General features: G+C 46.5%; 1 protein-coding gene across 2 annotated transcripts; it reads right to left on the bottom strand.

Moving 5' to 3' along the window:
- Positions 1-1,724: 1,724 nt before the first annotated feature.
- On the bottom strand, positions 1,725-18,628 carry Nom1 (nucleolar protein with MIF4G domain 1). Of its 2 annotated transcripts, XM_050119918.1 has the most exons (11): positions 17,638-18,628; positions 17,241-17,368; positions 15,340-15,535; positions 13,016-13,339; positions 11,226-11,336; positions 10,599-10,766; positions 9,695-9,816; positions 5,958-6,090; positions 5,395-5,526; positions 3,201-3,310; positions 1,725-2,216 (listed from the first exon to the last, which is right to left on the bottom strand). In XM_050119918.1, exons 1-11 carry the CDS (start codon positions 18,598-18,600, stop codon positions 2,042-2,044), a joined length of 2,562 nt encoding a protein of 853 aa, XP_049975875.1. In that variant the 5' UTR covers positions 18,601-18,628; the 3' UTR covers positions 1,725-2,041. The 2 variants fall into 2 exon arrangements, with proteins under 2 accessions (XP_049975875.1, XP_049975876.1); XM_050119919.1 differs by lacking the exon at positions 13,016-13,339.
- Between the last annotated feature and the right edge of the window lie 3,983 nt (positions 18,629-22,611).

Here is a 22,611-nt window from a genome sequence, read left to right as displayed (position 1 = left end):
CTCTGCATACCAAGTGTTGGGATTAAAGGTGTGTGCTATCACTGCCTAGCTTTTACATCAGTTCTTAATCTTTATGATAAGAAGTACACGTGGAGGGAGGGAGGGAGGGAGAGAGAGAGAGAGAGAGAGAGAGAGAGAGAGAGAGAGAGAGAGAGAGAGAAATGACTGAGGCTGCTGTGAGGCAGCAGGCCCGGGAGACAGGAGGGCAAACGCTCAGGTATGATACAATTTTAAAAGTACATATTTGGGGCCTGGCATAGTGTTACACACCTTTAATCCCATCACTTGGGGCAGGGTTAGGGATGGCAGGTAGATCTCTGTGAGTTAGAGGCTAGCCTAATCTATATATTGAGTCCCAGGACTAGGGTTACTTGGAGATACTCCGTCTCATAAAACAAACAAAACAAAACACACACACACACACACACACACACACACACACCACCAACAACAACAAAGACTCATTTGGGGCTGGAGATCTGGCTTGGTGGTTGAGTGTTTGCTATTTTAAGAGGACCGGAGTTTGGTTCCCAGTACCCACACTGGCAGCTGACAACTACCTAGGATTCCAGCTCCAGAGATCCCTTTTTTGGTCTCCAAACACACTCACACACGCATCCACACACTCTCACACAAATAAAACTTAGAAAAAAAATTCTTTTCTGAGTGAAGCTAAGGAGTGAGCCCAGGGTTCAAGCAAATGTTCTACCACAGAGCTGTACTCTCAGCCCCCAAATGTACTGTCAACTTGATAGGATTCAGAGTCACCTAGAAGGCAAACCTCTGGAGGTTCAAAGTGAGTTTCTTGATTGGGCTAATTTAGGAGGAGACCCATCTTGAACATGGGTGGCACCTTCCCATGGGTGGGGTCTTGGACTTAGTAAGAAGGAGAAAGTGAGCTGAGCACCCGTGTCCATCTTGCTGCTTCCTGACCGCAGTTGCAATGTGACCAGCTGCCTTGAGTTCTTGCTGCATGGCACTCCACCGTGACAGACTGTGTCTACACAGTATGAACCCAGGCAACCCTTCCTTCCACTGCTCTTGCTAAGCATGTGCCACAGCAACAAGAACAGCAGCAGACACTGTTGAACACCTCAGAGCTCAATCCTCCGGGATCTGCACGAACATCTCTTGACTACACATGGTCACCTCACACTGCTACAGGGACATGCTGTTCAAAACTCAAACCGAAGAGGTGACTCACCCAGGAGCAGCATTCCTGGTCTGTGCCTCCCTTCCTGGAATGCACACTCTACACAAAACACTGCTGGGTGGAAGGGCTCTGATTTAGTTGCTTTCCAACAACTGAAGATCAGAGCTAGTCAAGTCTACAGCATTTGAAAGAGAAGCAAACTTTAAGGCTGTAAAATAAGAGTATTCATACATCCAAGGCTATTCCTTCTTACTTACCCACCACAAGTGTTCCTGTCTCTCTCTGTTATCACCAGGTACCCAATACCTATCTGAAGTTGTCTTATCAAACAGTCCCCAAGGTGGGATTGATGAATGGGAGATATCAGATTCTAATCACCAGGGGAACTTAGCTTTTGAACTTTTTTGGGCAGGGTCTCATGATTTGCTTTGGCTGTCCTGGAACTTGCTGTGTAGACCAGGCTGGCCTTGAACTCACAGGGCTTAATGTCCCCGTCTTCTCTCCCCTTTCCCTTTGATCTGCTATATACATACAAATACATTTAAAATATACAATACAACCAGCCGGGCGGTGGTGGCGCACGCCTTTAATCCCAGCACTCGGGAGGCAGAGGCAGACAGATTTCTGTGAGTTTGAGGCCAGCCTGGTCTACAAGAGCTAGTGTCAGGACAGGACCCAAAGCTACACAGAGAAACCCTGTCTCGAAAAACTAAAACAAACAAACAAACAAACAAAATCCCAGTACAACCCTGGGTTCAAAAAAGTCTGAAAATATAGTATTTAAACTGTGACAAACCATGGCATAATACTCCCCACTCTTACAGAGGCAGGACAGGCTTTTGAGTTCACACATATCATCTCTTTGGCTACACGTTCCATGTCCTTTGGCTACATTCTTAGGATAGCTTTGCCCTGTAAAGACTTGGATGCAAGGCCTGCCCTCTCTCTCAGCAGATTGGCTTCTTCAGCACTCTGGAGAGTCTGTGTGTGCTTCAGTAAGAAGTGGCTAATGAAGAGCTTCAGGCCTTCTTGCAACATTCCCAGCTTTGGGTTGTCTGACACTCTGAAAGGGAATTGGAGACATAGGTCAGGGAGGGGCTGGTCTTCCAGATCTCAGTGCCTGACAGTTCAAGCAGCAAGGCAAAACCTACTTTCAGGCATTTGTTTTTTTGGATGATGGGATAAAACTCAAGGTCTTCCATAAGATAGGCAAGTACTCTGCTACTGAGACACCCCCACCCTGTCCCTTATTTAAGAGAATTTATTTTTAGGCAGAACCTTGCTATACTGTCTAAGCTGGTCTCAGACTCCTGGACTCAAAGCACCCCCCTTTGCTCAGCCTCTAGAAAAGTTGTGACCACAGGAATGGCACTACACCTGGATAAAGCAGTATGGGGGGCTTTAAATTTGGAGCCCTTCTGCCTCAGTCTCTGAGGTGCTAGGACTACCGACATGAGCTGCTGTAACTGGTTGCTTTTAAAGTAGGATTCTGGGTGTGGTGGTACAAGTCTTTAATTCCAGCACTGGTGAGGCAGAGGCAGGCACAGACCTGTGAGATCAAGGTCAGTTTTTTTTTTTTTTTTTTGAGACAGGGTCTTACTTTGTGTCCTGGCCTGGCTTTGAATTCACCAGGCTGGCCTTGAGCTTATAGCAATACTTCTGCCTCAGCTTCTTAAATTCTGGGCTTACAGGTGTGAACCGAAATGCCCAGCTTTCACTTGAACTTCTTGAGGGCTAGGGATGAGGCTCAGTGGTAGAAGCATATGCTTAGCACAGAGAGAGGCCTGAAATGTCGGCACCTCATAGGAAGAACATGAAATGAAACCCAAGGAACAGTTTAACATATGCATGTGTTACATGCCACTGTTCTCCATTAGGCAATCCTGTGCATAGATACTGTAATGTAGAACTCAGTCTAAAATCATGTGCTAGGCACATCCCTGGCATTATAAGCCGACAGGAGTGAAATGGGAGTACCCTCCGTGCTTGCTCAAATGGCAATGTTTGCTCTTTTCCCATGTCTTATCAGGAAATACTGGGCACGTACCTTGAGAAAATTAAACCCAGGTCTTCTTCTTCTGTTTCCATCAACAGCTCAGTCAACACTTTCCGTAGGAAGTGGACTCTGGGTTTATCCAATTCACTGAACTCAACTACCTAAGGGTCAGGAGATAGGAAAACATCATCCTGCTGATTCAGTGTTACCATGATTTGTGACAAGCTCTCTGCAACACCAACTGCTGGCAAGTACAGAGCACTGCTGGGCAAGATGGGCTGGCTCCCAGGCTGTGAGCTACAAGGCAAAGCTAGGTTTACTTAGTAGACGGGAAACAGGTATTGCCTCTGTCCTCTGCAGCAGCCACTCCTGAGTTACAACTCTGCACAGAGAGGCCAATTAGCATGCACATATGTACGTGTTTCCCTGAAAAGCACGACTGCACAAAGCTTCTCAATTTTAGCAGTAGGATTAGCATGCTATACTTACACAGTGGATTTCCACACCGAAGTCATTACTCAAAGACCCAGACAGCAAAACAAAATCAAGCTGAACTTAAATGGAGCTTCCAAACATGCTTCCCCTAACACTCTGGGCTTTTTTATTCTTTCTCCAAAGCCTCCAATCCTGCAGTGGTGGCACACGCCTTTAATTCCAGCACTCGGGAGGCAGAGGCAGGCAGATCTATGTGAGTTTGAAGCCAGCCTGATCTACAAGGTGAGTTCCAGTACAGCCAGGCTGTTACACGGAGAAACCCTGTCTTGAAATACCAAAAAACAAAACAAAACAAAAAAACAGCCTCCAGTTTTACCCTGAAGCTGCTTATTTTGTTTTGTGACTACTTCCATGCCTGCTTAAACGGCATGGTCATCTTTCCTTTTTACAGCTTATCTGTACTTTTTCCTTTTTAAAATGCTAATAAAATTGTCCATGCTCGTAACAAAGATAGAAAAAACCGCAGAAATACAGGGTACAGCAGGTAACTAGGCACTGCCTAGAGACTTGAGCTATGCCCACATACACTCTGCTTACAGACGCAGGCACGGGAAAGCACAAAAGCATGGCTAGGAACAAGGATACGCACCACAGTAGTGTGGCTCCCCTGAGAAGAGCCTAGGGCACAGACAAGAACCCAGGAACAGGGTCAGGGATGTGTCTAGGGCCCTGTGATGTCTATTCTCAACTGTTAACTTGACTACACCTGGAACTAAAACCCCACCTGTGAGGAACTTTCTGCTTAATTTGAAATGGGAAGATCCACTTCTAACCCAGAGTTTAGGTGGGAAGATACACCTTTAATCTGGGCCACAGCTTCTGCTGGAAGCCATATAAGGACATGGAAAAAGGAAGCTTTTGCTCTTTGCCTGCTTGTCCGGCCTTGCTAGCAAGCCCATTCCTTCACTGGCATTGGAGACTACTGTTTTGGAAGATCAGCTGAGATAGCCAACCGCATGGACTGGGCAACTACTAGATTCTTGGACTTTCTGCTCACAGTCATTGTTGGATCAGCTGAACTGCAAACTGTAAGTCATTCTAATAAATCCCCTTTATATATCGAGAGATTTCTGCTCTATGTTGTTACTCTAGAGAACCCTATCATCCACAGCTGGCTCCTGCCCACTTCTCACAGTCACAAGGAAATTGTGACACAAGGAGCTGTGACCGGTTCAGCATTGTATAATTAGAGCTTGGTTATTAAACAGCCTGTAACGGGGCTGATGGGATGGCTCAGCAGGTAAGGAACTTGCCAACAACACTGATGAACTGAGCTGATTCTCAGAACACATGGGATGGAAAGAGATAACCAATTCCTGAAAGTTGCTTTCTGAACCCAGCACATGCAAGCCCACACACATAAAATAAAACCAAAGGGGAGAAAACCCCAAACAAACAAACAAAAAAGAAAACCCTGTAGCTTGACACTAATTTTCTAAGTAAATTTATATTATGTATTGATTAGATATTTTCTGTGATGGCTATGACAATGAAAACATTTTATAGCTAGGGGTGTTGGTGCGGCAGAGGCAGGTGGATCTCTGAATTTGAGGCTAGTCTGATCTACAGAGTGAGTTCCAGGACACCAGGGATACACAGAGAAACCCTGACTTGAAAAACCAAAACCAACAACCCCATCCCCCCAAAAAAAGAAAGAAAGAAAAAAAAAAAACACTCCAGAGGTTCAGTAAAGGCATTTTAAAATACACCAAACAGAAAGAATTTTACTAATTTCTTGCATTATACAGACCTTTAGGATAGAAAGTGGAAGTGATTTTGTCTTCAACAAGTGTGCCACCAGATGAACCAGATTTGAGAATTTAGTGGCTGGCAAATTTTCTAAGTCCCGAAATTTGTCCCATATGCTAAACTGGAAAGTCATCTAGTTAACAGTAAAGAAGAAAAAAGTTAAAATGCAGCAAACCACTGGAACAACTCACCGTGAACATACTTTAAAGGTACTCTATAGTCAATAACCCAAATCACAACTAAGAGCAACTTCCTGACACCATCACAGAAAAGTTCCTTTTGGTTGTAGTTTTGCCCCACATGTCAACACATGGCTTTGAAGAAATGTTATTAGCAACAACCAGTTATTAGATAGCAGTGGCCTGAAACACTAGAGAGGTGTCCAGCCAGCCTGGCACAATCTTCCAGCTGTGGCAGACAAGCTGCCTCGGGATGTTCTGGACTCTTGTTACCTTGCCCCACTGTTCTATCTTCTCCAGTGCAGGCAGGCCTGGCTGCTGGCATGGACAAGGTCCATGGTGGGATAATGAGCCAGGCAGATGTACTGGTGGTCTTCTACATTACCTGGAATCTCCTTTCATAGCTGCAGAACTTGCTAGCCAGGAAAGCATAGAAAGGGTTGTAGGTTTTTTCCTGCAGGCAGCAATCCATGAGAATGTGAACGATCTCTCTCTCCTGCTGGTCCTTCAGCCCAAGCCTAAAAACAACCAGACTAAGAATGTATACTACTTCAATTTCTAGGGCAATATCAGTCCTCCCTGTCGGAGGAGTCCAGTGGAAAGGGAGTCGGTAAAGATGGTGATGGCAGTCACATACTGTCACATACTGGTCACAACCAAGGTTTGTTCCCAGCCCCAATGGGCCTCAGTGCCTATGATGTGACAGAATGTTGAAGCACAGCACAGCTCCCAAGCTGTACGGTAGTAAAAGCCAAGGACTGGTTGTTGCAGACAACACAGGTGATTCTCCTGTGATGCCATGAAGCCGGGGGTGGTTAAGGTAATCACTTTACTTTTTGTTTTTCTTTTAAATTATGTTTTTAAATTTTCTATGTGTATGAGTGTTTTGCTTGCACGTATGTCTGTGCATCACCTACATGTCTACTGCCCATATGGATCAAAAGCAGGCATCTGAGGCCCTAGGCTGGAGTACAGATGTTTGTGAACTGCCATGTGGGCACTAGTAATCAAACCTGGGTTCTGTGGAAGAGTAGTAGCAAGTACTCTTAAATGTTGACCCAATTCACCAGACACTTTGACTTTTTTTGTTTTGTTCTGAGACAGAGAAACTCCGTCAAACCCTGTGTAGCCCTGGCTGTCCTGGAACTTACCCCGAAGACCAAGTTCAAGTTGGCCTTGAACTCAGAGACCCACCTGCCTCAGCTTCCTGAGCACCAGGACTAAAGGCTTTCGCCAGGTACTTTTTTGTTTTTGTTTGTTTTTCTGTATAACTTAAGGTAACAGCTCTGGTGCTGTATAACAATAACCCAACACTTGGGAAGCGGAGGTGGGGAGATCTGAGCTTAAGACCAGCTTGACCTATACAAGGAGACCTGCCTCAAACCTCCCAAACACCCTTCTCCCAGGTAAAACTCACAACAAAATGCATTCTTTCCTGTGTACAATCCTGTGAGTGTGGACAGGCCCACAGGGTCAAACAGCAACCACTCCAGTGAAAACACAATTCTACAGTCCCTCTACCTCCTTCCTCCCTTTGCAGCAGGGCATTCTCCCTGAAACACAGGCCACTACAGATGTGTTTTCTGTGCCTCTAGTTCTGCTGTGTCAACATGTCAACAGTCATGAAGTAGTTGTCCAAGTCTGGCTCTTGTCCCAGGCACAGAATATTTAAGACCCATCCTTGCTGTATGAGCCTTGCTGCCCTGTCTTCTGCAGAACTGACTGACAAGCAACCCATGTACCTAGAGGACCCACAGTCAGTCTACCCATCAGTGGAAGAACATACAGCCTTGGGGTTTCTGGCAATTAAAGATAATTATCTTCTTTCTTTTGGAGGGCATTAGGAGTTGAACCCACAGCCTTGTACATGCCAAACAAGACCTCTACCCACTGAACCATGTCCCTAGCCCTAGCTGACTGTCCTCTGAATCCAGGAGCTGTAAACAAAAGCAGAAGCTCTATGTATGACTTAGGAGAAAACAGCAACTCTGCTGCCATGTTATCCCCACACTGTTCCCAAGCAACAAAACCCAACAGAAGCAGCATGCCTTTCAAGTGTATGTGGGCCACCCAAATAGCCAGTTTCATTTCAGCTGTACTATAGCAATCCTTGGGGTGACATGTGTACAAGAATAGACAGTGATCAAAAACAAAAACCCTGCAATGCTGGAATGCTGGAGTCAAGGACCTCACACTGTTGAATTACAATCCCAGCATGAATACAAGTGGGGTGGGCAGGGAGTCACTGTTAAGTCTGATAGGCCTTTTCTTTTGTAGCCTAGCTGACCTGGAAGTAAGACTGACCAGTTTTAGCTTCACAAGTGATAGGACAACATAGGTTGTGCCACCATGCCCAGCAATGTTAAAAGTTTGAAAACACTGAAATGAACTAGAATGCTCTAGATTTCTTATGTTTTTCTGATAAAAATAATGTGATGTAGAGTGACTTGAGGAGAGGGTTTATCAGTGACAGACAGGTCACAATCTGTCACTGAGGAAACAGGGCAGGAACCGCAGAGGAATGCTGCTTACTGGCTTACCCCCTGGCTTACTCATCCTAGGCTAGTTCCTTATTCAACCCAGCACCATCTGCTTGGAATGGTGCTGCCCACAGTGGGCTGAGTCTTGAAGCAGTTAAGACGGTCCCTCACGGACACATGCACAGATAACCTGTTACAGACAGTTACTCTACTGAGATTCTTTTCTGGTGATTCTAGGCTGTGCCAAGTTGACAGTTAATGCTAACTAGGCCATGAGAGAACAGTGAAGGAAATATACTTCTTGGCATAAAGGACATCAGTCAGAACTGGAACATTTCCCAAAGGTCATGTGCTGAGGGCTTGGTCCCTAAGCCGTGGTGTTACTGGAAGTGAAGGAACCTTGAGAAGGCCCAGTGGGAGGGAAGTTAGGTCACTGGGGACGTGCCCTTCAAGGGAATGCAGGGAAGCTAGATCTTCTTTCTGCTTCCCAGTTTCCACGAAATAAGCAGGTCTTTTCTACCACATTTCTGCAATGATGTACTGTCCCACCACTACCCAGAGCAACAGGGTCAGGGAACCATGGATAGAAACTATAAGCCCAAATAACTTTTCCTCCTTCAAGTTGATTTTCTCAGGCATTCTATCACAGAGACAGAAAATTTGACTGTGGGAGCCCACAGGTGGCTCAGTTTCCATTTGGAGTCAATTCTGATTTAAAAGTCATCTGAATCTGAGTTCAAGCTTGCCTGCCCTGCCTGCATCCTTGAGGGCTGTGAGAAAGATCTGATTAAGTCCATGGGAAAGAGCATTTTGCCCAATGAGAAAGAGTACATTATCGAACACAGGCTGGTGAATGCCAGTTGAGGGCACATCCAGACAGAACGCTCAAGAACAGGAATCTGAAGGTCTGTGTGTGCTTTGTTATGCTTTTGTGTATAAGCAGGCTCTGAAATAAACTCAGGGCTGTTCAGAGTAAGCTGGCAGTCTCCCGAATATACCCTGTGTTTTCTGTCTCAGTTTCTCTCGATCTAACAGTTCTTTAGCCTCAGTGCCCCCTTCCAGGTAGACTCTGTTAGAGCAGGCTCTGACAACTGACTAGCAATGGGCAAGTTGGACCCTTTGACTGGACAGGATAATCCTCCTTTAACAAAGTCTCTCAGAGACAGAAACTGACTGAGGGACTCAGTGCGGCCTACATTCAGCAAACAGCAAGGTCTCAGAAGCATAAGCAAGCTCAAGGTTTCCATATCAACAAGGCCCAGTTCAGAAAACCCAATCATCAGACTTGCACTTATTTCTAAGTTTGAACCAGATTAAGGAGGATTTAACATTCAACTGTTTAGACACACTTTGTAAAATTTACAACTAATTACAGGAACTATATTGTAAGCTTTATATTACGAGTCAGAAAGATAGAGATAATAATTCCCGACAATCAGGTGGCTGGTCACTTAAACACTGCCGATCAAGCTCTCACCTGATACTACTTACAAAGGTGCACTAGTACGGGCCAATGCCTCATGAGCTTCTCATGGAACCCAGAAACCCAGATGAGAGGTTTAGACTAGCCAAAAGCTGAACCTAGATCTATGTACAGTATGTCTACTAAATAACAGATCAAAATGCTCACACCAATGCTTACTTCAGCAGCTTCTCAAAAGCATCCAGGAAGTCCTCACTCGTCATGATAGTGCAGAATATGTTCCTCCTGACATCAGTGTTCATTCTCTGCTTCCTTGCAAGTTCTAGGATCTTGGAGCTCATCTGAAAAGAAAGCAGTCAGTGTCCAGACCCTCCCATCATCCTGATGGAAGCCGTTTCCTCAGAAACAGGACACTGTTCCTTAGCATAGCAGGTTTCTGAACTTGAATTTCTAAAGTGTAACATACACATTTGAGCACATAAGGGAGAAAGAAAAGCGCAGTGGGAGCCTTCTCAGGAGGTGGATTTGCTCTGTGGATCAGATCTGTTTATCAAATGAAGATCAAGTCCAGATACAAGCTGCTGCCAGAGTCTGGAAGTAAGACCAAGGTCCCCAGGAAGGAAAGACAAAGGAAATCGGAGTCACAATTTGAATCCACAGTAGGGACTGGAACCTACACCTCCTGGGAACAGCATGTGCCCGAGTTCCAACAACAGCTCCTCCTCTCAGGCGAGTTTCCTCTTTACCCCTTTCTCATTACACTCAATTTCTAGATTTTATTTAAATTGGGTCTTGGAACTTTTTTTTTTCATTTTTGGTTTTTCAAGAGAGGGTTTCAATGTGTAGACCAGACTCTGCAAATTCACAGAGATCTACCTGTCTCTGCCTCCTGAGTGCTGAGATTAAAGGTGTGTGCCACCACTACCCAATGGGTATTGGAACTTATAAAAATTCTTAGAACAGAGAAACTGAATTATTCATACGCTGACAGGAGCTATTTCTCTGAGGCATCCTGATAAGCCTGTGTGGTACACTTCATGAATACTCAGGAATAACAGGGAGCTACTTTAGGCAGAGTAGACTTGTAACACAGCAGGCTAGGCAGCCACTGGGGCCTTCATACCGTTCCTGCAGGCGGCTTCTCTAAGAGCGTTTGATGACTGTTGTCAATCATTGGGGTCCCACTCCATGCAGACCCCACAATCCACCAGCGACCAGTCTGTTCTGCATTTAAGATGCCATCCCAGGAGATTCGAAGTTGAGTCTCAGAACCCGAGCCAGCATTGCGTACCTGATTAAAAGAAAAGGCTTCATGAAGAGCTTTGGCTGGCTCACACTCTGAACTTTTCTTATGCTTTGTTTGAAAAAGGCAGTTTGGGTGTATGACTATGGCAATGAACAGTTAGTCTGTTTGGGAAAATGTCAGAAAGAGCCGTCAACTCTTAGTGTTCTGTCTGTGAAGTCTATGGGTCCATTATCCAAATGTGTGTGACCTGGACTGCAACAATGACTATGTTAGAATGCCTACAGTAATCATCTCATGCTGCATGGCAAGACTACAGGTTGGACACCTCAGGAGACTCATACTGGGCACTTAACCAACTTGACGATTCCTGTGCATGGAGGTTCCACAATCTCACTACAGATATACAGTTTTTAAGACTTGTGCTGGGCATAGCATAACCACTGTTCACAATGAGTCCATGATGGCATGGAGACTCAGGACAAACCAGAATAGGGTGTCACTCACCAGAGCTCTCTGTAACTTCCTTAGTTTCTCCACAGGCTGAGGATCATAGCCAGGGATTTTACGCATGTCATTGTTCTTCAGGGCCAGCATTGTCTCCAACATGAACCGCACCTTAAAGGAAAAGGAAAAGCATCCGAAGGCATCATTTAACAGCCACTGAGGATTCCACATGGTGAAAAACACATCATGGCTGAAGCACATGGTCACCACTGATGGAGAACACTGATAGTCTAAAGGCAGTCTGTGATACCTCTAACAGTTCATTCAGCAATAGAGTATCTTAAAATAGACGTGTCTCACTATCTGGAGGCCTTCTCTTCTGCACTCCCACAACCCCAGCCCTGGTGTGAGCGTGACCAGAATCCTTCCTTGCAAACCCTTTGTCTATGGGGGCTGGAGAAATGGCTCGGAGGTTAAGAGCACTGCCTGCTCTTCTAAAGGTCCTGAGTTCAATTCCCAGCAACCACATGGTGGCTCACAACCATCTGTAATGAGGTAATAATGCCCTCTTCTGGCTTGCAGGCATACACACAAACAATATTGTATACATAATAAGTAAATAAAAAAAAAAAGACTATCTAGATGCCAAGCTGAATATTCAGAAGCTGTCACCTTCCCTTCCAGCCTCAGATCTCCTCCTGTATGTCCTACAGGGTGACCCCAAATTTCCATCCCATGTCCCTGCTCCTCCAAAAGTCATTTACTTCTGATTCCCAAGGTGACACCCACTGCCACCACACTCACACACGCTACTTTTGTTTAGAGATTCCTGAAACCTTCCCCTGCTCTGTCATCTCTCATCTTTCCTACACTGGGATCAAAGTCTCCATCAGAGTAGAACAGCTGTCAATACTATCTGCTCAGATTTCCCTCCACCAAGAAAAAAAATCCTGGCTCCCTGGGCCTTATCTTCTCCTTCCTAGTTAGGCCCCCAGGTTCCCACACTGATGATCTTCAACAGGTCACATCCGGGCTTCTCAGGTGCTGTCCTAACCCCTCAGATGGGGTGGGAGCCTTGACAAAGGAAACTGGCAAGATTAAGCCTCTGCCGCTGACACCCAAGCGTGGGAAATAGCTTCTGAGAGGGCAAACAAACCATTTATAATCATAAAATATGTATGAGTTCTTAATGAAGAAACAAGGTTCAAACAGGGTGTGATGGTACACACCCGTAATCCCAGCACTCAGAAGAGTATCGATCACTGTAGGCTGCTCAGCCCCAAAATAATCACTCAGAAACTATATTATTTGCAATACTGTTTGGCCACTAGCTTAAGCGTATTTCTAGCTAGCTCTTACATCTAGAATTAACCCATTTCCATTATTTTACATTTTACCACAAGGCTCATGGCCTACTGGCAAGGTTCCAGCCGGCAGCTTGCTTCTTTCCCTCTGGCGGCTACATGGTGTCTCGTCTCCACCTTTTTTCTCCCAGAATTCAGTTTAGTTTTCCCCACCTAGCTCTATTCTACCTTGCTACAGGCCCAAAGCAGCTTTTTTATTCATTAACCAATAAGAACAACACATGTACAGAATGACTTCCCACACCACATCATGAGCCTGAGGCCAGCTTGGGTTACATAGTGAGACTTCATCTCAAAAAAACCAAGGAAACGAAAGCAGATCCCTCAAAACCAAGGTCAGTCTGCAGACTAGAGAAAAAGTCAGAGTACTAGGTAAGGCAGAAGAGAACAAGGAGCAGTAGGGCATGAACTAGTAGTATTCAGCCAGCTACTCATTTACGCTCTACGTGCTTCATGGTCACTCAGCAGGTCAAGTGGCACTCCTACCCTGTTCTGGTCCTGAAACATGCTGCCTGCCCCACTGGCCTTGGCCTGGGCTTCTGTGATCAGCTCCTTAAGTGACAAGGCGTCATCTTTTCTCAATGCAAAGCCCACATTTTTCAGCATCAGCAGGATCAGTTCAATGTCTTTTTCCGTAAAAGTTCCAACAAGCTTCTTCAAAATGTCAAAGATGAGGAGAGACTGTACCACGTGGAAGTTGTACAAATGTGCAATCATGGTAAACAGGTTGTCTAGTTCTTTCCCCTCACCTCCATCTTTATAGACATCATCAAACTTCTTCACCACAGCCTCAAGGAAGCAAGCACCAACCTGAAGGAGATGGAAGAAATGTCCCCATGGTGTTCTGGGATCCTGCCTGTCAAACTGCACAAATACCCATAAAGTACACACAAATCCAGGTGGGACAAGAACTCCAGCAGGGGCGCTGGTAACTAAGAATGCAGACTTCAGTAACTCAGGCTTCACATACTGATGAGAAGATTCTAGATAACAAACATAGTACTGAGTGCTTGCTTCAGCATAGAAACCTTTTCTATAAAAATACTTTCATGTCTTTAGAATAATCAAAGAATTGGTGGCTTCCCTTGGAGTCACTGTGGCTCCCTAGAAAAATTCCTTTCAGAAGTGATAGCAAGATGGCTCCGCATAAAGGAGGTTGCTTCCCACCTGATGACCCGAGTTTGGTGTCAGAACACACTTAAGGGTGAGAGCCAGGGGACAGCAGTAGGCTGAGAACCAGCAGATGCCTGATGAAGCCGGGCAAGGTCGCGATGGTGCTGTTCTTTTGCTGTTCTGGAACATCTATTTACATATTTATAAGTGTATGAATACATATGTATGTATGCTGGGGAAGGCCAGGATTTCAACTTGTGGTGGTTCTGAACAAAGGCAGTGAAGGTAGAAATGGCAGTAATCCCGCTGCTGGTAGCATCATCTTGTGACTACTTTCTCCTGCAGGATATCCAGCTGGGAGATGAGTAAGGCAGCTGTGATATATGGGAAAGAAAGGGCTGCTCATAGTGACGTGGGGCAGACTGGCAGGGTAGGCACCACTGAGTGTGATTCCCAGCATTTGCTCTGGATCTCCAGGAACTACACAGGGATGAGCAGGTTGTGGGCTGCTAGTTAAAACCTGTTTCAATGTCAGTTGGCCCAGTGCATATTTCTGTTAAAATTCACATCAGGTAAGACATGTGGATGTACAAAGGCAGATGAGATTCACATATAGCTCAGAGTATAATGGGCAACTACACACAGGACTGCTAGACGGCAAAACAACAAAGCTAGAAAGACTGGCAATACTGATTTCTGGAGGCCCAAAATAAAGGCCTGAGACTTGATTCCCAGCTCAGGTCTTCTCACTGAAGAGAGCCCGAAGCACATCCTCTCCTATTAGTCCCACGTAGAATGTTAGCAGGATCACAAGAAGCACTGAGACACTAACTGAGGCATGTTTTCAGCACACAATTAGGTCCAATTATGTAACCACCTAAAATTTAAATTCTATTAATGTTCTATTAAATTAAAGATACTGGTATAATGTAGAAATAAGAAAAAAACTCACACTGCCAACACTGATTCTGATATGTGAATTTTAGCACAAAACCTGCAAAGGCCTGAATGTTAACTGATTGACAGAAGGCCCCAGTAGCGGAGAAGACCCTTTCATATTTTTTCCCTTCCATGAGTTCCTGGGAGGTTTCTCTCAGCACAGTTCAATGGGAACCAGCATCCTGAGAAGGCAGCAGATCTGGCACAAGCTTGAGCGGATGCCATTAGCTAAAGTACTAAATGACTTCCCCTTGAACAAGTCATCTCATTGTCCTGCACGCTATTAGCAAAGGTTTAAATGGTAAGTAGGACCGATAATTTCAGGTTTTCAAATCAAGTAAATTCCTGATGTGCTGCGGTGGTCATATCTATGACTTTTAAAATAACTTACAGAAATGCCGTCTGCACTCAAATCACTTTGATTAAGTCTGCTGAACTGTCCCAGTGTGGAGTGGGATGGGGGAGGCACCACAGCAGCCACAGAACAGTGTCAATTACCGTGATTATGGGGCACCAGGAAAGCTGTCCAGGGCATCCATTACACTTTGTAATAGCAAGAAAATGGACTCGGGCATTGGCATGTGAAAACAAGCACCCCCTTGGGGGTGGGGGAGCACTACAGAAGCACAATTCCCAAGACGACAATGTAGACCTTGCAGAACAGCGCTTCTGAGGTAGTTAGGCCAATCTCTCCCGTCCCGAGCTCCCCAAACTCACTGACTCCACGTGGAATACTAGTCCAGATGGCACAGGTGTACCTCTATCCCAACCGTGTGGTGAAGGATGCTGACTAAGAGGACATGCTCCATCATCAGTCTGCTGGGCATGGCTGAGGCAGTGACACAGGCATCCATGAGGGTAGCAGTCAGGGTGTCATTCATGTGCTTCCTGCTGTGGGTCATGTATAGCTCCTCCAGCTGCCCACTTATAGATGCCATGTTTGGCTCGCTCAGCCTACAGTGAAGTATGAGCAGTGTTACTAATACATTCTGTTTTATGGATATATAACCCAGAAACCACCCTAACTTTGCCACAAAAACCTGGTGCATACTGCTCTTAACACACTCTAGAATCCTGAAATAATGAAACCATGTTTTAGCGGTGCATAGCCACTGAATCATACCCTAGGATCCTCTCTACGTCTGTACATATGCCCACAGGTGGCCTGATCTACTATCCCCCAGAGGCATGATCACGCCTAGGTGTTGAGTTAAAAACAAAAACATGAACTTACTCATCTCTTATGTGACACAGATACCTGTGCTTACTACTGAACCAGCTGTCAAAACAACAGGTAGTGATGGAATTACAGGATATGTGGGCTTTAACAAAAAATAAAGAGAAAGCACAAAGGAAGTGTGACAAGGACTGGCATGAGAACCTTCTGTGGTAGAGTAACCATGCATCTTGATAATGGTGGCAGTCACCCAAATCTTCACGGAACAAAACTGCACAGACTCAGTCTCAACCTCTCTCCTGTGAAAAAGATGTGACCTGGAACACTTGTGGGTGCTGTGTCTGTTTCATTTGAGACAGGGTCTCATGTATCCAAAACTGGCTTCAAACTACCTGTCTAGACAAGGATGATCCTGAACTTCTGATCCTCTTACTCGTACCTGCAGAGTTCTGGGATTACAGACTTTACAGACATGTACCACTATGCCTGGCTTATGTGGCCTGGCAAGCTAGGGCTTTAGGTGTTGTGCATGTTAGATGAATACTCTATCAACTTAGCCACATCCCCAGTTCTCTCTGTTTTGTTTTTAACTGTAATAACAAGCTGGGGGTGATCCCTCTAAGGACTGCTCCCCCTACCTCCCCGTCTTTGTAACTCCCAGTGATCTATAATAATAGGTTAAGCAACAAAAGGACAATACATATTTGAAACCTGACAAAATTAGATGAGGTGCTAGAGGCCAGGACAGTGGTCATCTTTAGAGGGCTTGGAAGAGGGGCCCGAATGAGGCCAAGTGAGGGACATGAAAGAAGAGAAGGGCTTTAGACAAACAATTCTGATCCACGGGTTAAGTCTAGACAGCCAATAGGGAAAGGTAATTGACAAATCCCCATCCATGTGGCTTCTGATGAACGCTCTGATGTTTATTCTTAAAATGAACAACAGAAAATGATGAAGCGAGGGCTGGAGAGATGGCTCAGAGGTTAAGAGCACTGCCTGCTCTTCCAAAGGTCCTGAGTTCAATTCCCAGCAACCACATGGTGGCTCACAACCATCTGTAATGATATCTGGTGCCCTCTTCTGGCCTGCAGGCATACACACAGACAGAATATTGTATACATAATAAAGAAATAAGTAAATATTTTAAAAAAATGACGAAGCGAATGGCGACGGAGGACCCTGTTCACCACGAGGTGAATTCACTTTCACAGGGAGGGTAACGTCAGCTGGTCGTTCCTGGGATGACACAGAAAGAAAGAACCCTGACCTGTTTCTTCCTGCTTCTCAGAATGACCCGTGGGAGGTCTTCAAACATGGAAAGGGCAATACCAAACAGCTGAGCATCCTCCCTCTTCAAGAGTGGTCCAGTTACCTCACAACAAGAACAAGGATCCAAAACACTGTCTAGTCCTGGCCCCATCGTTCGCTTTTTAGATGGTTTCTATAGCTAACTGATAATATGCCCTCATTGTATAAGGTTACCTGTTAATGAGGCCTTTAACGTGTTTCTTGAGCCTTTCCAGCTCTTCTTTCTTGTGGACATCCACTGTTTCCTCGCCCCGCAACCGAGGTGGGATGTACTTTCCACCACTTTCAACACAGTACCTTTCCTTGAAGACAGGAATGAAATCGCAAAAAAATTTACAGTCGACAAACTCAGTATTTTTCCTCTTTACTCAAATACTACCCCGCCTCTTGAGGATTTGGAGCAACTATCATTACAGGACACGGCTGCTCGACAGAGACGTTCTACTGAGCGAATGCCTGGAACGGCCTGGGTTGGCCTTTCCCCGGGCAGGCTGTGGCTGTCATTGTGTCCCCTGCCCCCCACCCCGTCTGAAATGACAGCCCAGGGCCTTACACGTTGTTGGCGCCATACCTCATTTTTTGTGTCGTCTTCCGAAGAACTTTCGCTCTTTTCAACGGCCTCTGCAAAACGGACTCTCTTACTCCCTTTATTTTCTAGCGTCCCACCCTCCGCTTCTTCCTCCCTGTGCGAGTTTACATCCTCCTGATCCTCCGAGTCTGAATCCTCCTCACTTTCCTCGGAACTGTTCTCTAGGTCACTCTCCAGTGCCTGTTCAGTCTCCGCTTTGGCTTCCTCCTCCTCCTCCCCGCTGCTTTCGTACAGGCCGCCGCCTCTCCCGCATTCCAGGGCCCCGAGAATGTAATCTAGTCCGTCGCGCGCGAAGCTGAGCGGCACCGAGCTGCCGTTGCCCTTCTTCTTGCGCTTGTTTAGGCCGAGGCATCGCTCCAGCTTTCGGATCTCTCGGTCCTCCTCCTCGTTGGCTGCTAGAAGTGCCCGCTTCCGGGCGGCGGAGGTGGTGGGACCGAGTTTTCCGGGGCCACCTTTAGCTTTGGCCTTAGGTGACACCGCCGTGGCCGGAGAAGAGGAAGTCTTAACCTTATCCTGGGTCGCGGCGGCCTTAAGGTTAGCGGAGGAAGCCTTGGCCTTGGTGGAGTTCGCTGTGGCCGTGGCAGGGGTCGGTCGTGAGTCAGAGGGCGGTGGAGCTTCCCGGCCGCCGGTAAGGCCGACATTACCCTTTCTGTCCCCGGACCCGGAGTCCACCGTCCACTGCAGGCGCCGCGCTTTCCTCAGGTGTCGCTTCTCCTTACGAAGCTCCTTGCGGCTCTTTCGCCCGCCGGGCCGGGAGCGTGGCACAGCGCCGCGGTCCTCGCAGCCCTCGAGGGCCTCGCTCTCGGAGGTAGCCCGCACGAAGTTCTCCACTGCCAACCGCATTCGCTTCAGGGCCCCCTCCCCACCACCCGGACCGCGGCGACCGCCCCTACGCTTCGGGCGGAACGCGCGCGGATGCGCTCCACCGCGGCTTGCAGCGCCCATGCCTGCAGATATGGCTAACTTCCGGGATGTCCAGTGCACGACTTCCGCTAGGGGCGGAACTACCGAACTAGCGCTTCTGTGAGACTAAAAAGATGGGATGGGAAGGCGGTGCCCTCTGCTGGTGGGAGGGCGGAGTCACAGACACTAACAGAGTTTGAAAACTGCAGCCGGTGTTTGAGGCAAGTCTGGACTACAGAGCAAGTCTAGACAGGAAGGGAGGGAAGGAAGGAGGGAGAGAGGGAGGGAGGGAGGGAGGGAGGGAGGGAGGGAGGAAGGAAGGAAGGAAGGAAGGAAGGAAGGAAGGAAGGAAGGAAGGAAGGAAGGAAGGAAAGAAAAAGTTGAAACCTGGTCACTTTGTTTTGGGGTGCACTGCGGAACTCACCCTAGCTCTAACTTCCACACATCCTTGTTTTTCTATGCATGCATGTGGACCCAAAGGAAGGCAGTCAATACTGTTTCTCTGTGTATCCTCTTTCTTTCTCCTTTTGAGACGATGTCTCAGTCTGTAGCACAGGCTGGCCTTGAACTCTCAGCCTCAAGCACTTCCTAGTTGAGTCTCCCTAGTAGTAAGACCCCAGGCCCACAGCACTGCACCTGACTAGTTATTTCCGACATTTGTATATTAGAAATGACGCTGTGGCAAATACATTTGACTATATAGCATTTTATGTTTTCAGGAGCAGAGCCTGAAGGTCACATTGTAAGAAGAGTGATTTCTGAAGCAAAGACTTTATCGTTTGATGAATGTGAAGATATTGCTGACTTCATAGTGTGAACTGTGAGGTGTGGAGTTTAGAATACTGCCCAGCTCATGCTGAATATCTATCTATAGAGCTATGAGTTGACAAGGTCACTGTTATCACTATAGTAATGGCTCAGCTCCTGTTTGAATATATAGCCTCAGTGTCTTCACCAGTGATGTCCAGGAAAGAGTGTGGATGTTATCGAATGCTCTGGGATCCCAGGGGAATGACCAGGAGGATGGAGAGTGGGTGCTAATGAGAGCAGGAGGACAAAGCCTATCTGGAAGAGGATGATGTTTCTGTGTGATGGTTAATGTTAAACTTGACACAAGCTGGGGTCATCGGGGTAGAGGGAATCTACCAGAAAATGCCTTATCAGATTGCTCTGTAGGCAAGTTTCTGAGACATTTTCTTGGTTAATTTTTGGTGTAGGAGGGTTCATCCCACTATGGGTGGTATTACTCCTCCCAAATGTTCAGGGGAGGTATAGGACATCTAGGTGTTACAGCGTTTGTGATCCCTGGGAAAAGACCATAGATTCAATCCAGTTATGATTAAAAGACTTATTGATTAGCTACTAGCAGAACAAACCATCTCTGAGACGAATTTGAGATTGCCATGAAGAAAGGGTATGGGGAAGGGTTTTTCTTAAAGGCAAAAACCACAAGAAAACTTTCAATACCTATGCAAGCAAGCTAAAACTGGTCTGTTCAGTTAAGAGGGTAAGGCTGCCCAAAACAATCTTTGGGTATCTGTGTAAGCAAGTTACAGTGTTGACTGAAGCTTCTGTCCTGCCCAGTCCTGCAGCCGTTCAGTCCCAAAGAAACACACAGAGGTTTACATTAATTATAAACTGGTTGGCCTGTTAGCTCAGGCTTCTTATTAACTCTTACATCTTAAATTAGCCCATTATTCTTGTCTATGTTAGCCATGTGGCTTGGTTCCTTTTATCAGTGAGGCATGCTCATCTTGTGTCCTCTGCATCTGCGTCTCGACTGTAGACTCAGCCTTTCCTCTTCCAGGCATTCTCCTGTTCTCATCACCTTGCCTCTACTTCCTGCCTGGTTGTCCCGCCTATACTTCCTGCCTGGCTACTGGCCAATCAGCATTTTATTAAAGACAATACAAGACCATTGCAATTATTCCCCCGCCTTTTTTAAAAAAAAACAAGAACTCTGAATTTAATCTCCTTTGTTTAGCTTTTTTTTCCAGACCATTATCCATAACAACTGTAACCAACACTCTAAACAAAGATGAATATCCATAATCCATTTTTTTGGAAATGTGAGCATGGTTTTCCAGGCTACTTCCTGCTGATTGGGAGCACTGATAATCTTATGGGGACCTAAAGAAGATTTAGAATTATGATCAAGTCCTGACTAAAGTATTCTGTAAGGCTTGATCATCTCAGCCAGCAGTCTTGAAACTGTTCTGGATGTAGAACTCAGAGGAAACTCCAACAGAGGTCCTCTGAAATGCTGGATCATCTGGACCATTATAGAAGGAAAAAAAAAGCAGTTAGTCATATCATAACAAATAGATAGTCATGGTTGTATATTTTTGGATGGGGGATCTTTGAGTCAGTGTTAATAGGGACTTATCTTTCAAGGACTGGAGTCAGAGACAAACAGCTAGTGGGTACCAGGGTGGATGTTTGGCATAATATAGAGTTTCTTTATCGTTCACATAGGAATGGTAGCTGAGCAGAGCCTGGGAGAGAGCCAACAAACACATCCCTCTATTGTTTCTGCTTTAGATCCTCCCTCCAGGCTCCTGTTTTGAGTTCTTGCTCCAACTTCCCTCAAAGATGAGCTTGATGTGAAAGTGTAAGCCAAATCAACCATTTCCTTCCAAGGGCAAAATGGTCATGGTGTTTTTCACAGTTACAGAAGGCAAGCTATGATGGTTACTCTTCTCTGTGACTCCATTGGATTTCCAGCCACCTGAGACATGGAGGCACCCTTTTTGTTCGTCTATGGGGCATCTCCAGAGGCCCGAGAGAGAGGAAAAGACCCATCCCAGATATGGTTTGCTTTATCTCATGGGCAAGATCTAAATGAAGTGAAAAGGAAAAGGAGCAAGTCAGGGAGCACTGGAACTGCCCTTCGCTGCTGCCTGGGCTGTTGCCATGGGAACAGCCTGTAACACGTGTTCCTGTTTTCACTGTCTTTACATCATGGGGCATCACTGTAAACATCGCTCTAATCTTGTGGGGTCAAGCTAGCTATGTGGTGCCTCACTGATTTCTTGGAGGAGCAGGAGGACGGGAAGGTTGGTTTGGAGGAGGATGGGGTAAGGGTGCATCCGAAGAACATTGTGGGGAATAATGGAGGAAGCTGGAGTATTCTTCTGAGAGATTTTCCCCACATCCTAAAGTGTCAACAGGTAAGGCTACAAACAAGAGATTCTGACCTAGGGTGTGGTTAATTAGTATTTTGGGTATAGAGGTGGATTTGCTCCACCTGGACCAAAGGTTGGAGCATTCAAGTCTATTCCTTATACCATGTTAATGAAGACTGTCGCATCCGCCTCCCCTTCTGGAGTGAAGTTTGTCAGCGTGTGGAAAACTAACGCGGTGGATTCAGTATTCACTGAATGTTCCTTCCAGTGCTGCGCCGTGTTTCTGTCTCTTATTTCTCTCCTATCTCTGCTCCTTTTGCTTAATAATCCTAACCCTCACGCTCCTACCCTGGAAGGTAGGAGTTTTGTTGAAGCAGGTCTTTGGCAGTGTAGCTATGAGTTTGCTTTGTATCAGGAAACAGTGAGGATCACTTTGCTGGAGAGGAGGGAGCAGGCACCCTGTAGGAAGGAGGAACAGAAGACTGTGGCCACAGAGCCTGCCTCCCTAGTCCACTCCCCCGTCTCTAGTCTACAGAATCAAGTATAAAGTGGGATTGGAGTGAAAGATGAATTCCCCTCAGCCTGGAAGCCCCAGCCTGTGTTAAGCAGGGCATGACCAATCTCTGGCTTGCCCAGCTTTGGTCCTCTCCAGATGGTGCCCTATCCCATGCTCCCCTGCTCCCCGTGCTCCCCCGTGCTCCCCGTGCTCCCCCGTGCTCCCCGTGCTCCCCCGTGCTCCCCGTGCTCTCTGTGCTCCCTGTGCTCCCCGTGCTCCCCGTGCTCCCCGTGCTCCCCCGTGCTCCCCGTGCTCTCTGTGCTCCCCGTGCTTCCCCATGCTCCCCGTGCTCCCCATGCTCCCCGTGCTCTCTGTGCTCCTCCGTGCTCCTCGTGCTCCCCGTGCTCCCATGCTCCCCGTGCTCCTCATGCC

The sequence above is a fragment of the Alexandromys fortis genome, unplaced genomic scaffold, assembly GCF_014885135.2.
Source record: "Alexandromys fortis isolate MF-2015 unplaced genomic scaffold, M_Fortis_MF-2015_v1.1 scaffold_177, whole genome shotgun sequence".
NCBI classification, from domain to species: domain Eukaryota; kingdom Metazoa; phylum Chordata; class Mammalia; order Rodentia; family Cricetidae; genus Alexandromys; species Alexandromys fortis.
Note: the sequence above shows the minus strand (reverse complement) of the source record. Positions and strands in the feature narration are given on the sequence as shown.

Bases quoted from the DNA above. Each gene is read 5' to 3' on its own strand.
- Nom1 (XM_050119918.1), bottom strand. From the start codon at position 18,600: ATGGGCGCTGCAAGCCGCGGTGGAGCGCATCCGCGCGCGTTCCGCCCG. The intron at 10,767-11,225 runs GTGAGTGACACC...TCTTTTAATCAG, and splicing joins GGAAGTTACAGAGAGCTCTG to GTACGCAATGCTGGCTCGGG. The intron at 3,311-5,394 runs GTCTGTATAATG...CCTGACCCTTAG, and splicing joins TTCCACTTTCTATCCTAAAG to GTAGTTGAGTTCAGTGAATT.